Below are 16,234 nucleotides of genomic sequence, written 5' to 3' on the forward strand. Positions count from 1 at the left end.
CTCCATTACCTTTGTCCCTTCTCTTCTCACGTCCAACACCGACAGACCGTCATACCCCGTGTCTGTGGAGAGCGAACGGCGCAGGATAGCACAGGATGATCGGGAGCGGGAAAAGCAGTGAAAATGAAGGGAACCTTTTCCCAAAAACAGGTAGTTCCGCCCTCGTCTCCGTACCAAAAATTCCTTTCGCCTTACCTATGACAGTACTGGCGGCTACTTCTTTGGCAGCGGCAGCAGCTGCTGCGGGACCATGTGCCAAGAAATCGCTGAGGGAAAGAGAAGATGCAATTATCTGTCTTTTCTCTTCAAAATTAAGATAATCCAAGCTGTTGCTCCTCTGCGGTCCACCAGCGACAATGGTGACGGTTTTCCCTTGATTGTTGTGCTGCTGTTGATGATGTTGCTGCAGGTGATTGTTACTTTCGTTGTTTGAATTCACGGCGTTGCCAGATTTTTCATTGGTCCCCGCACCTGGCGAGGGAACCAGGTACACCCCACCACGAACACGAATCGACATCTCACACACGAAACACACCGTGTACCGCTGTTATTTCCTCTCCCCTTATCCTGTTTTTCCTTTTGTTCGTTTTTTTTTCCTTTCTTCTTTTTCTATGCGGGATTACACTCCTCGCTCTCCCAGGGGTTCCACAACGCCTTTGTTTTATACAAATTCTTTTATTATATTAAATTATGAATTAGTTTTTTTTTTTTTTTATCATTTATTTTTACTTTTCGGAGCACACACCCCTTCCGAATGAGCACGTGCTGCTGATGCAGACTGTATTGAATAATCACAATATGTTCGTCGCTCTCATTTCGATCCTTCTTTCACCTTTCACCCTTAGTGTACGATATTATTGATTTTTTTTCTTTTATTCTAGTTTTTTTTACCGGGTTAATTCTTTTTGTTTGCGTTCATTCCGTTCAATATACATGTATATGACGTATGCATGTCGTTTTTTCTTCTCTTCTTTCGTAATTTTTCAATAACCGCAACGATCATCGACGACAAACTTTCCCCCACGAACTAGTTGTTGTTACGACATCTGCAGCGTCATCACCCATCGCAGCATAAAATTGCATGCACACAAAACATTCACTGCACACACACACACACCTGATAATTATTCGCAAACGTATTGGTCGCTTACTCACACAACATGTACAATTACACTATACTCTCAACAATCCCATGTACATATGCGTATGAAATTATCATTATTATTATATACGAGCGTATTATTGTTGTGTATATAGTTATACAACATCGCTATAAATTACGCGGTTATACAGATATCGTCATTATCAGCATTAATATCATTATAATTATTATTGTTGTTATTATATGTCACGCGTACGATGGTTTTACTTGTGCTGTTTCAATTTTCTAAATAACATTTATCGGTAGTTTGTGTATTTTAATTATCAATATTATGGCACGTTTCATATCCAATGGACAAAGCACAACTCCGATAAGGGCAGCATCTTATCATCGATGGATGCATAGGGTGTGTACGGTGATACGAATTACACAAATTCACATTAATTTTTTGATCACCGCACAAACGACGTACGTAGATTAGAATTTTCGTCGATCATTGATTCTTGGAGCATTCGACGAATCACCATTTCTCGTTACGATTTATTGGCTCTCACTGAGACTTCTCGCTCCTTCTGATTTTCTCCTACTTCTTCGGCGTCTTCTTGGCTCGATCACAAACTTCACAAAGCGTTTAAATTTTCAGGATGACAACAAATAACTATACGATGCCGAGAAGCTACTTGGTAAGCGGAAATAAAGATGATGACTGTACGAATGAATGGAATTCTATTTTATTTATTTGACTATAAATATATACGTATATTTGTTTTTGTTGTTTAGTTCATTGAGACACAGGGCGAGTAGTGTAAAAAAAAAAGAAGGAAATAAATGAAAAACTAAATGCCCAGATTTTTATCGTTATATTATACAAACTGACAGCAAACACTTTACGCTCTCCGGTGGTAATTTCGGAGTAAATAAACACGTCGCATGTAATATACATATAAATCGTTGATTATCTCGATTATAAACACTCCTTTCAATTCTTATCCTCCGCATTGGCACACTGAGATTTTCTTTTTCACAGTCTTTTGTAAAAAGAACATTAAAATTTATTTTATCAACATTGGGGGAACGAAGTAAAAATTCTAATCACCACTACCGTTTGAGCTCCGATGCACTGTGCGTTTCGTCGTCGTTGTTAATATTATTATCATTATTGCTATTATTACCGATCATTTTTTTCCCTAACACTGACGAGGACATCACATGCTAGAGGATAGGAAGGAACGAATTCCGAATCGTTCGTCTGTAAGAGAGAAAAGAAAAAAAAAAACACGTTTTAGTCAATCAAACGAAGGAAGGAAAGGGGTGGACTGTGGAGTGTAGGTGTAGAAATGAGAGTGGAGGAAAAGAAAAGAAACACCTGTATCGCCGCCGACCGAAGAGGTGAGTGGCGATACCAGAATACAAACGAAAAACAGAATGAGATCGCATAGATTCTCTTTAAACTGGCAAAAAATAAAACAATTAACTCCGTATTTTGAAGTAGGAAGAGCGAAGGAGCCTGAGCAGAGTTCGGTTGGAGTAGAGAGGATCGGGCGCTTCAGGAGGAAGTATGCGATGCACTTTATTGCAATTACTCACTGTTGTTTAAATATTATTTACTTTATATCATTCTCTTCGACGTTCACATACATTTGGATTATTCCACACACTGGGACGGAATCGCGACGGAATATTTGAGTGGCATTATAAAAAGAAATTAGAAAATAACGACGCACGGACCGTGCTACGACACACGCACCAAGCGAGGCTCTCAAGCACTGAGGGCGGCCATTCTACTAAAGCGACGCCATACGGCTGGAACGCAAGCTGAAGGAAAATTCAGAAGAACAACTGACGCGCGACGCCCGCCACATTCAAAGAACAGACGCTGATTGCTGAGACGCCGGTCCGATTATCGGCGCTCTGTAATTTACGTCCAGCCTTAGTGGCCGGCTACTAAAAACTTAGCTGATTAAAACTGCCTTCCGATCTGCTTGTCTGATATCCGTCACACCGTAAAATTAACTTGAAATCGATCGGACTAGACGAAATTATCGGTTATTTTGGGACCTATTCGTCGTTTGTTGGCCGAATATCGTCGTAGGACGTTAAGAGTACCTCGATTGGATATTTCCATGCGAATTGTAACATTAATAGAGACCTCAATAAGCTACGAAACGATAACTTTGAAATTTTCAGATCGAGATATCGGTTATCAGTAACAGTGCGCCGGTATTAACCACAAACCACAGCTGACGGATAACGCCCAGTTAATTCCACACGATGGCGGACTTCCAAAGGTGAAATACGAAACAACACAAAGCAGGGCTTTTTAACGACCTGCGAAAAAATTGATTCATCTTCGTACTACAGCGAATAAATTCTTGCCCGTTAGATGATGTAGAGAAAGGCAAACGACTTATAAAAAAAAATTGGAAAATAAAAAGATTTGTACACCGAACATTAGTCCCAACGTGATATGAAGTGAGAAATCAACGTCGGGGTGGAGTGCAGCGTGGATTAGTCTACTCCGCGGCATTGGGCACTGTTCCTCCTGGCTTCTGGAAGAACAGCGACAAACCGGAGATGGATGAAGAGCGAGAATATTGAGAAGTTATGTTTTGGTAATACCGAAGGGTAGGAGAGAAGATGTGAGATTATCATCAGTCTCCTACCGATCCCGATTTGAAGAAGTTTGAGTCTAGCATTGAGGTAGAGAGTGGAGGGGAACCTTCTCGGTGGTCACCCATCCAGAGGCCCCGGCGCTGCTTAACCTTCTCAGCCCGACGCTGCCGTCGAAACGCTGAGAACCAAGGCACCCGGTTGAAAAGGTTGGCACAAATTTTCAAGCTGAAGTAAAATTTTTTGTATGCATAATTACGGAAAATAATCGTTGGCAGTTTTACTCGCGAGAACTAAGTAGATCGACTTGAATTACTATTCATTCATACCTCGAGTAGCGACAAACAAACAGGAAAATAAAACAAGACGATGAGAATAATTCTGAAAGGGGATATATATTTTCCTGCAGAGATGTAATTTCAAGTAATTAAATTTATCGTCCTTTTCACCCCCGGCGAGGCAGTTGAGAAGATGCTATCGGAGTGATAGTATATATACACGGTAGTAGGAAATTAAATTGTATAAGGAATGAAAAAAGGAAAAAGCAAGTAAAATAAGTGGGTATAAATGAACTGGTCTGAGATAATGTAACGAAGAGAGACGGGATTTTTTTATTAAAAATTAATTTATCACTTCCATGGCGCTGTGAGGTTACAGAATGTGGTATGTATACGTATATCGCTACGTGTATGACGGCGAACGCGGTTCAGATACAGAAAACAAGATCTAGACACTCTATTCTATAGTTGTTCCTTTTTTCTCGCATCTCTTTTTCTCAGTCGGTTGGTTATATGTGCGTAAGATAGACACACGAGAATGAAGAGAAGAGAAATAAATAGAGGAGAAGTTTCGTCTAGACTTTGGTTTAACATCAACAACTTGAGGAGCTCACTCTCGGAGATTGAGAGGTTGCAGTTGCAACTATATACCTCGACTCTTTTATCAATCGTTTAATCCCTCGTTCCAGCCACGTTATCGGGTATTACGAATCTCCTTCTTCTGCTATCCGGCCCATCCATTAGCCTCGAACTCTCATCCTCCCAGTTCCTTTATTTCCTAATCAACGACTTCTTCCGTTGCGTTATTATTTCCTCGCTAACAGAGCATCGTTATACGTACCGTAGTATACGGATAAAATGGGCATGGGGCGAAGCAAGTGAGAGACGCGATAATAGACGCGCGCCTGGGAACCCCGTATAATCGAATCGTCCGAAAAAGAGATTCCCAAAAAGCAGAACCGAGAGTAGACGAAAAAAAACAAAAAAAAACAAAAAAAAACTGTGCCATGCACGAGCAATAAATAATACGTATAGTACAGAAATAACGAGAACTGCTTACGATATATAATCTTTTAGCGAAGACAGATGGCAATGAGAATTTTTTCGGATCGCGTATACGAGGTTACCACGTATCGTACACCCTACTGAAAAAAACAAAGCTCGAGCTTATACTATAACAGGCAATCTAGTTGAATTCGTTGGCAATCCGCCATTTAATATCGCATATACGAGGGGTCGCGGAGAACGATACCTGCCGAAGCTCTAACCGTGGAAGTAAAATACAGTAATAGATAGAGAATAGAGAATATAACCGGGGCCATTCGCGTCCCCGTACACTGTCCCATACCTCGGTACAAAGTAATACCCTTACGGCACGACCGTAAAAACAAACATCTCATAAAACTGTCAATGTCTTCTCACCCGCCTCAGCCGCGCTCGCGGTCGTACGCGAGAAAACGGCGCGATATAAAAATGCAGCATGAAAATCTTCGGCAGCTGCTACCGCGGGCTCTTTTTTTCGGTCGTCCGATTCTCAACAAATCATAGCTATAATGCGAGGGGCATGTGAGGCATGCGACGGTTCGAGAACGCGGCGATAAGTTTTCGGGGAGTAACAATCCGTCTGTTTATTTTCGAGGGGCAAAGAAATCGGTGTAACAACGAGTCGAAGCGATTAGTTCGAAGCTGCGAAAGCAACGGGATTCGGGGCTATCCGATAAAAGCGAACTGTGCCCAACTTAAACGGGAGGCCTGAAATAATATGCAGCAGGCGCTATTAACGCCTCGTAGAAGAGCTCCGTTTCCGAATCCATCCGTTCTTCATTCGTGGCTCGGGGGGAGAAAAAATAACGCGCGAAAATGTGGTAGAAAAAATAACGAGAGAATACGAGAATTTCGTATCGAGAGACGAAAATAAAGAGAGTGAAAAATTCAACCGTATCTCTACTATTACGGTGCTGCACAGCCCGAAAGAGAGCTTACAATACTCATTTATTATTCGGCATGTTCTCCGAATGCGCGCGGCGGATACTCTGCAGCGTTATATAGCCGTAAGTAGCGGTTATTGTTCACCTGTAATGCTACGTAATATACACTTTGCAACGTCTACCCTCGATTCGTTACTTTTCTAACTTTTATATAAACTTATCCACGTTTTTACCGTAAACGTTGTACATACGTACATATAAAAAGGGTGTACGAAGCGCCGCAGCCGAACGCTATACGTGTATTATAGCTAAGAAGCACGATGACAACCGGGTCTATTTCTGTGCGACAAGCGAGTTGATTGCGCTCGTCGTCACCTGCTGCAGCGCATCCTGTTAACGGCCACGTAAAGGCAGAGGTATACGGGTTGCACAGCAGTTACTTACACATATGTGTGTGTATATCATACGTCGTTGGCGCGTGTGTGTGTGTGTACAGAGATCCTGGGAGGGACGCATCTACGTGGGAGTTTCGATCGGGCAAAGGAAGACCGTCACCGTAATTTCGCAATCAAGTTGCCACGCGCAGAAATTCAACCTTTCCTATACCGAGTTAATTAATGTATCGCGCAAGCAAAGGACTTTGCCAAAGTGTAACGCGGAAACGTATGCGCATATATATTCGCACGAGGTGCAGCCCCACGCCGAGAAAACGCGACGCGATAACGTACGTTGTTTTATACTCACCGCATCCCATATTCGCTTTCAGAGGTGAAAGAAGGCGCTGAAAATTCGGATTTTTGCGTCCGATGGGGCTGAAAGATTGGGGACGACGAACGCACCTTATCCATCGGTGGGAGAGACTCGACGAAGGTGGGAAAAAAATTAGAGCCGTGTAATTAATTGTTCGAGCGTCGTTAAACGGAGTGCGAGGAGAGAAGCGTCGTACAGAATAGTCGCGCGATATGCAGGGTGCTCGCGAATCGGGCTTTCCGGCTTTGAGAAGTGTCGAGATACGCGCGCGTCGTAAGCCGGTAAAGGGGTTGTCGTCTACCCTCGACTATATCCGCGTCACGGTCGGTAGGCGGTCGTAAACCTGGACTAAAACTAGATTCGGTATAGTTGGGTTAAACTGGGGCTTTCGCGTGATCCAGCGTCTTGGATCTGGGTCACTCCCTTCGGACTCTATCTCGACTCTCCTTCAATTCCACCGACTGTAACGCGGCTGATGCGGCGCGCAAGCGAATCCCGCGCGACGGAGAATATGCACTCGCGCGTCGCATGCATCGGAGCCGTCCGTTTTTTCATTATGCATATCCGGGACGACGCTTCGTATTATCTGCAGCTTGAAAATTCATCCGCACGTTAACTTTATCCGAATCTATCAGAGCTCGGAAAATAATGAAATCCATTAGCTCGCCCAGCTCGTCCGATCGAGCATAATGACTCAAGTATTATTCCCGACTTGCGGATTAATCCGAATCTTATCGAAGATAAGAATTCTTTCGGGAATCCGAGACACCGCGACGTCGTTATCTGAAATTGAAACTAATTCTTCGAACTTTAAGATCCCGTCACACCGCGTATTTAAAACGTTATCCGTCGATCGATGATCGATGACTTTTTTCCAAGGTATGACCTTTTTTGTTTCAGGGTTACTCTTTCGGATTTTCGTATCGCCTCTCGGTCCCGTTAAATTCCTGACTTTTGTCCACCGAGTTTTCGGCGTTCGCGGCTAGGTCAGAGTCGCATAACGTCCGTATACAATCTATATGCAGATCGCATGACTCGCTACGTAATATTCTCCATTGGTCTCGCGCGTTAGCATGAAACAGCGATAAAGATTTCTAAAGCCAATACATCTGGCGTACGAGGCTGCTGTCGGTGTTACCGTTACCGCCGCACGCCTCTCCGTGCATGCAACTATTGCAGAGAAAGAACCCAGCCACCAAGCCGTCCGGAAGCTACCGAGCTGAATCCGGAAATACAGATAGCTGCATAGCTGAGCAGAAATACGACGGCGTTTTGTGCCAACTGTTAACGCGACGTGAAAAGCTAATAAATCCGATAAATGTAGGACGAGACGCGTTATTCAACCGCGAACGCGACGACAGGGACGGGACGGATGGACTCGTAGACGTGATTCTGCGGATGATCGGGAGCGGGGGAGGGAGGGGGGAAGGAAAAAAATCACCGCAATAGCTTCTGATTTCTATTCATCGGTCGACATTGATCGGAAAGCTGCGCTCGAAGATATACCTATATTACGCTGTTACGATAAAAGTTACGGGTGGAAGTTTATTCTCATTCTTTCCATACACTGCACTATTCTTGAATTCTACGGAATGTTTTTCTATTTCCAACAATGATTGTAATATCGGGACACGTATTTTACCGTAATCCGGATGTTCGTATCTCTCAGCCGTCCGGGAAATCGGGATTACAATAAATATGCCATATAATCCGTTGGTTAGGGGCCGAACGATGTTTACTGGAACGGAATAAAAAATTCGATCGCATCCAACGGTAGGGACGGACAGTCGGACCGAGTGAAAACCGACGAAAAGGGGTACAAGGACGTCCTATTTCCTGTACAGTACGTAGGAAAGTACGCGTTCCACAGTTTATGAGCTATGCAAAGATTTATTCGGGCCTGCAAACTTCCCGCGTAGTTTGTCTTGCCTTTCTTTGTTCGTAACCGGCTGCCGGGAGAGATGAGTTTATCTTTCAAATATTCTCATGACGAGAATATATTACATACATGGGAAAACATGCCCGACACACGTACAGCGAGCAGTCCTTAACCGAGACGTGAAGGATAGAAGAGTCGTTGAAAAATCTGAAAATATTTTTCCTCGTCTAAAACGAACTTGATAGAAAAAGTACGAGATATGAAACTAGTCCCTTGGATTTTTCATCGGGTGAAAAGCGACGATTTTCAATTCACCGTGAATCAATTATTTAATGGATGGCTGCGAGCCGGAGGAGCCGAAGAATTCCGTAACCCTCGCGAGAATTGACCAAGTTTTCCAATGTTAAGTTAGCCGTGAGTTAGCGGGCGAGTTCGCCGCACACCGAACGTGCGCAAGTATATCAGGCGGGTTATACATGTGGGCATTTATTTTCTCGAGTAATCGAGGGAATCGGGGAATTGCGCGCTTAATAGTGGTTGAACTCTCCCGGAAGTCGTTTAAAGAAAGTTTAAGTTAACCAGTTTTATGCCGCGAAAAGGCGGACAAGAAAAATATGCTCGAAGCTAGCGCTTAATGAACGGGTTCTTTCTACACCCCCTGCCCCCTTCACTGCAGGAGAAAAAAACTCCTGAAAACTTCAACCAATGGGAATAAAAGGGGGCGAAAGAAGATTGAGAAACTAGGGAACCCATTGATCATTTGCGGAGGGCGAAAAACAATTTTCCAATACGAATTGTCAATCGATTACAGGGGGGGAAACTTGGACACCCCGTTACCTCGCGACTTTCCATGTTACCGGGAGATATACGAGCGCTTATCAGACCGAAGGGGGTGAGGGTAATAACCCCGACGAGATCCGGCGGACGCAACGGAAGTAACAACTTCTGTTCGTGCCCCCCGGGGCTTTTATTGAAATAGTTTGACGGGCGTCGTCGAAAGCTTCGAAAGCCACCCCTCTCAAGACTTTCTATTCGCCGGTACGACGAAGAAGCTACAATCTCGAGAACTTTTCAGCTCGACCGTTATTAAATATATTATACAGAACCCCGATTCAGTTTTCCACAGAAAATGCCGACGCATTTTTTGAATTTAGAAGTTTCTTTCTTTTTTTTTTGGGGGGCAGAGGGAGGGGGGGGGGGTAATATCACGAGCTGGTGGTAATCAAATTTCACACGAAGTACCGAGGAGCTGCCGCCGGTGTATAAATAACCCGATATCGCGGACCTGAGAAAACGAAATCATTTCGAAATCAAAATTTAGCAGGTGACATTCGTCTGACGTAGACGCCTATTCCGGGATGGTCGATTGAATGAAAACGCGCGGGGAGAGATCTATCGAATTATATTCAGCGGGCGAATATTTTCCACGGTATAACCGAAGCGACTGGTTTCCATTTCCGTGCCAACAATGCTGGCATGATATTCGGTCTATGAATCGTTCTAGAAAACGTTACCTCCGACAAATTGAGAGATGCTCGAACCGAGATTTAACTGAAATACTGTTCGGTCACATCCTATATGCGATCATTATTTATTTATTTTCTCCACTTCTTCCGTTTCTCGTGGAAAGACTTGGAAATTGAATCAGAGACTTGTTTGAACGAAACTTTTCCTCCCCTCGAACAAGAGCCGCTTTTTTTCAGAGAAGACGACGAATGATTTCACGTGAAGGTCATTACGGTCTCGGTTGTGTCTGGCAGGTTCTACGACGTCGCATAGTCGTCGGTGTGACAAATGACCCGGAGACTTCGACATCATATGCGAGAGGGTCAGCTGAACGGCGTCGGGTGCATCGAAACTCTACAAACGGGACTCGCCTGAAATTTTTTACCGCATCTCCACCCGCTCCCTTTTCGCGAGATTTTTTTTTCGCGAGCCTTTTCTTGATACACGCTACGAAATTTATGACATCAGGAATCCTTTTTTACCTTAATCCCCGCTCCTCGCAGGTGCAGCGTACCCAGCTGCGGGTGTCACCGGGTTTTTTGTCTCTCCTTCCTTTTGCGTACTCGGATTTTCACCCCCGCCGCAGGGATCACGAGGTACGTAAAAACCCGTGTAAAGATTATTTCCGCGCGATGCACGAGCGGCGGGTATAAACCGCGGTGAACGCGCAGCTATATGTGCTTACTCTATTATCTAAGAAAGCGGCACAAATGTAGAAAAGAATAACCCGCTGAGAAAACTGTGGAGAGAAGATTCCGAGATCGAATTTCTGAAAATTGTACGTTACGTTTAATTTTTAAAATTGTCAGAGTTCATCAAACCGGGTGAAACGTTCAACTTCCGAGCCCCTCGAAGTAAATGCGAGCTTATGAAAAATGAAGGGTTGCCGCGGGTCGTGTAATATCGCTGTTATTAATTCTGCTGCAGTCGGACACACGAATGAAGCGGAAGGTTATTAATTTTTTTTTCCCCATGTACGATCCGGTGTACCGCCGCTCACCTAATACATAGCTGTATCTATTTATCAGCCCCAGATACGCAGATGTATAGCTTCTACCGAAACAATATCCTCTCCAGGTAAACATGAAGAAGGTACTCGAACAGAGACGCTGACGAGGCGACGCTGGCTCACCTCATTGTTTCGTAACCTCTGCGACACTCGGTATGGAAAATGTCTTTTGGTTAGCTCGTTCTACTCTCGCCCCTCGACGGTAGCGCGGTTCAGCTTTATATCATCCCGCGCCTAACCGCCCGGATTCGTTGTGTACAATTTCTCACCGCACGTGTACAAAACTCCTTGCGATCTTCTCGTCGTGAGCTTCTCGCACCCCCTCCACTCTACTCCCACTCCCACTCTCGGCGCCACCCTTGATGGCAAAATCAATCGATCCTTTATAGCTCCGATGTTGTTTACGTTGCCCCGCGATCGGCTAATCCCGCAGAGGTGAAGGAAAAAAATTCAGAGCCTGACGCCAGGATTATTTCCGTAAGTATATCCAGTCGGTCGTGAAAGAGATTTCCACCCCCGCGAGGCGGTAGCTGTAGGGGTCGATCTATTTTACGCTTCTATCTCGTTATCAAGTTTTCGCTGATCTAACGTCGAATCGTTCCTCGAGCCGCGTAGCTTTCTTGTCCGACTTCGCTTACCGTTGGTTATTCGTTGACGGAATTTTCGAGAATCTGAACAGAGGGTCTTCGTGCAACGCTGGTGGAATAAATTTAGCCGCGAAATGCTTGGAAACTGAATTCGAAGTGATACCTAAATTCCCCTACTTTGACTCGAATGTATACATATATCGCGGAGGAATATCTCAAGCAGTCCACCTGTCTTCGGAAGCGGGTACGCGACGGTCGATTTGGATGGGGTGGGGGTGGGGGTGGGGGTGGGGGGGGGGGGGGGGGGAGGGGGGTGGTAGAAATTGCGGATTCTGGATTGAATTCTACCGATCTCAATTCGGATCCAATCCCAGAGGTCGTTAAGATGTTTCGTTCGAGCTCCTCAGTCGAACTGTCTTTTATACAGGGAGCACGAGGTCAAGTGGTACAAATTGAGCTCTCCGTCGTTTTCCGTCTTCTGCTCTCTGCCCTCAGCTTTACGCTGAAAAGTTTCGCACCGCTCCTACCTCCATTTGTCCCGTCCACATATTACACAGCACATCGAGTTTCCACCACCCCCACCACCCCCACCACCCCGGCCTTCCCGGATTGAAGGCCGATGTAATTTTAATTCGATTTAAACAAAGGCTCTTTCCCTACGACTACCTCGACTTCCTCGAAGGAACGGAAAGCTAACCAGCTGTTCGACCTTGAAAATGACTTGGAATTTAATAAAACGAACTTGAATCGCGTCCGCGATGGTTGGCGAGCTCACGGAAAATGGAAGCTCGGAGATCTACGTTCCCTGCATCGGATTTGATCCACTCCGAACGTAGACTAATCGTATTCCAAGCAAGCAAGATATTTGTTAAATGTTAATGATATTGGTGGTAATCAAATTAGATAGTCATTAAATCCTTAACATCCGTATTAGTCTAATCCTTTAATACCCAATTCTAAGCCAACGGTTCCAGCTACGTGCATAAAGCCCCCAGCCACTATTGCGTCATATACGTTAGATCTGCAGTTCGGCTGCGTAAACGCTTATCCGTACCCTCTGCATCGGATGAGAATCACTTTTTTTTTTACATTTATTTTCATTTTTTCCAACGTCCTCAAGTCGGCGGGAACGACCGTTCGACAAAATACGTTGATCTCGCGATTAAACGCGAATACACATGTGTACGCCCTCATTCGGCGTAACATCCAGCAGCATCAGACTCACGGGCGACTGCGATGTCCAACGTTGAAGATCTGGGGCATCGATTTTTTCTTTTTCTCTTTCCCTTTCTCTCTGACCGGACCCCGGGACTCCGGTTCGTATCCGTCGGGACAGAATTTTCCATAGCACTCCCGAAAATGGATGAACCATTCTCGCTGCATCAACATTGTCCGAATGACCGGACGAACTTGGAAGTAAAGTACATGACTAGACCGCGAACGTCAACGCGCCGAAGTGACAATGAGCGATCGTATCGTGGCGTGGAGTTCGATCGGTCTCACGATTTTCGGAAAGCCAATTTATTCAAAGCGTAGGAGAGTGCGTTTCGTCAAATCTGATCTCCCGTCGCGACTGATTCCGCTCACTTTTTCACCCGCATATAAAAATTCTCCACCTCCAAGTTTCCACGTACAATAATAGGTATATCAAAGCAGAGAGATAATCTATCGATCCGCTTGTGACGAACCAAACGAAGCACCGATGCTGCAGCTTTACGAGCTTACGAGAACTAGCCAGCGGACGTAGGCGCCTCGGACGCGTTGAAATAAGTTGATTACCGTTCGCCATGATTATTGTTACCCATTTATCGCGCACGCCGAACGATTGAGAAGAAGTTCGCCGATTGCCGCGGCACAACAGCCCGTCAACTTTTACCAACCGAACGATCGTTCAGCGACTTAGAAATAAGCTGTATCGTTATAGCGGGAAAACATTTACCTCGTTCGCTGCTGAACGGTCCGACACGCCAGAAACTGCCTATCGTTGCGTTCATCGTGATAATCCCCAATATCCGACAACACTTTCAGATAAAACGAATCGACGGAATCACACGAAACACTTCCTCACCAAATTCTCTGTAGGAACAACATTCGGTCCACTCGAAAACAATCCGAACAAGAATCGCCAACGTAGTTTTCGAAAATCTTCGTAGTGAAGAAAAGAAAAAAAAAAAAAAATACACCGCTCACACTACCTGCGAAGGCATCGTACGCGCACTGGTGGCGAACGAAGAAACGTTCCCGTACGTAGCAGGTGAGAATCTGAGCGTACTTTGGCGAGGCCTCCGCACACTCGGTACCATGCCATGCGTTATCTCTCCTCAAAGATTACCCAACGTTTATCTCAGCGCACGTATTTAATCTCGCTGAGGAGATACACCCGCGTTCGAAGTTGCAGGTGTAGAGATGTGGTTGAAGTCAGCTCCTAGACGGTAGCCGGTAATCGAATGATTAGAATTATTTTATTGGGAGATGTGTCTTTCGCGAGGATCCGTCGCTTGGCGAACTTGGACACTTCGTAAGACGAGCTGGACGTCGATCGATCCGTATCAAGTTCAGAAGGAAGACGGTTCGTTCGGGTATCTTTAATTGTCTTATACCGAATTACGGTACACGATGTCAGTCTAGACTTGAGGCTTTCATCGCGACGTCTGCGATGACAGGCCAAGGGGTAAATGTATATGCGTATTCGTCACGTTTGACCTCACGTGGCTCTGCCGAAGGTCAACGCGAATTCATCGCCGATGCGGAGAAGTAGTCGATCGCCGAAATCCAGACTTCGCCGACGACTCTATAATCGCCCTGATCCGTGTGATTTCGGAACTCCGCAATCGAGTCACTTTTTCACAAACATCGATTGTAGAATCAGGGACAAAACGCACAAATGCGTCAAAACGATCGTCGCGATGAGACTCGAGATCGAACGGGATGAGAAAACAAAGAAAAAAAAAAAAATCGAACGAAGTTTTTATCCGCACCGACGAAACGAGGTCGAACTTCTTTCGATATCAGTTGAGACGTCTCACGACGGATAAGAATCGGTGATTCACTTCGTGAATTCCACGCACTGTCGAGACTCGTGGACGACGATCGTTTCCCATCCACCGCGTTTCTGCATCGAATCGCGGTCGATTTTCTCGCACCGCGAATTCACCCGTCCACCACAATTTTTCCCCTTGTCACAATAGCGAAACTCGCGTTTGACGGAGTCTTGTCAGACTCGTAGAAGCGACAATCACGGCGAAGACTCGCGCGAAGGAGACTACGATATTGCAATGCAAGACGTATACGTGACACGTACCGAGGAGGGAACAGGCTACTGCCGCGTGTGTCGAGCGCGCGACTCTCGTACGAGGGACCGTGTCACACCTTGCCGGGCTTCAACCTCGCCCGCACCCTCCGGGTGACCACCCTGCGGCATATTTCACCGTGCAAACTGTAGCCGTACAGTGGCCACAACAAGTTATCCCGTGTTTAGAGGGGCGAGCGAATGTTCCGCTCAGCGAAAGGACATCGGATCGTGGCGAAATCCGAACGTCCAGGAAATCGTTGGAAATATTCGAGCGAAGTAGACCGAAGGTGAGAACAATGCTCGTTCGGAATAGGAAATTTCGCACGCTTTCGAACTTGCTGTACTTAACTGTACAGAACGACGACGACGACGACGATATTGACAGTAGAGCTAACTAACGGTGTTATAACGATAACTTTCCTGACCAGGTATTGGTCGGACTACGTCGCAACTATATTCCAGGCGACCCCGTGGGGCCTATGTGGAAGTGGGCAGAGCACTGGCACCTTTGTCGTCTGATCACCCGGGATGATTGTACGCTCGAAGGTTCAACCGGGTGGACACTGTCACGCACCGTTAAACCACCTTCCAAACGGAAGCTGATCGGGCTAACGATAATCCGATAATAGTTAGCCCATATTTTTCGATACAGCCGGTGCTGCCGTATTTATTTATAATAGTTTAGGGCAAACGCGTTCTATTCGCGGGATTCAACAGAGGTATCGATCGCACGGAATCGGACAAATTTCTATACCGATCGAAAGGAGATGCGGAGAGAGAGAATCGTTCGACCAAAGATCGCTTTTAATTTGAGCGTCGTTCTATTTCGGACACGTGCGGACGAAAATAGAGAGAGAAAATATATCTCGTCCGCTCTCCGAACAATCTGCCCATATCGCGGCCGTCTGTGCGTGGGTTGCGGACTTGCTTTATCTATCCCGGGTTAAGCAGGATACGGTCTGATTATAATATCTTACTGTTACACGTACACCGAACGGACGGGAAAGAAAGACTTGAGCATCTTTTAGGTTCTTCCGGTGGTAAGTAGCGAGTCGTGTTTTGCGGCCACAAACCAGAGTAGAGATATATACGGTAGGAGTATATAACTGTACGGTAAGTTTGCAATTTCTGGACCGCGCCGCCTACCTTTCGCGTTCACCGGTAGCTCTTTGACATCGTCAATCGTTCAGGTGCACGCCCCGCGGCTAAATCCTAACCGCAATTATCGATCGATCGAATGTTTACATTATTATATATACCGAACATGTATCCATAACGCCGCAAACTCTCTGC

At 45.5% G+C, this 16,234-nt stretch overlaps 1 protein-coding gene across 7 annotated transcripts in view; it reads right to left on the minus strand.

Moving 5' to 3' along the window:
* Positions 1–16,234, minus strand: part of LOC105687713 (phosphatase and actin regulator 2-like) — a 137,420-nt gene that overhangs the window by 102,075 nt on the left and 19,111 nt on the right. Inside the window, exons 1-2 of one of the 7 annotated variants that reach the window (XM_048652885.1) lie at positions 2,690–2,863; positions 196–2,351 (exon numbers count right to left, since the gene is read on the minus strand). The exons of 2 other annotated variants lie outside the window; for them this stretch is intronic. In XM_048652885.1, coding sequence (XP_048508842.1) covers positions 196–517 — 322 coding nt within the window. In that variant the 5' untranslated portion in view covers positions 518–2,351; positions 2,690–2,863. Of the gene's footprint in view, positions 1–195; positions 2,865–13,588; positions 13,908–16,234 lie in introns of those variants that run through there. 4 more of the 7 variants (XM_048652890.1, XM_048652887.1, XM_048652889.1 and 1 more) reach the window with 4 other exon arrangements.

Source organism: Athalia rosae, chromosome 3 (assembly GCF_917208135.1).
Source record: "Athalia rosae chromosome 3, iyAthRosa1.1, whole genome shotgun sequence".
Lineage (NCBI taxonomy): Eukaryota > Metazoa > Arthropoda > Insecta > Hymenoptera > Athaliidae > Athalia > Athalia rosae.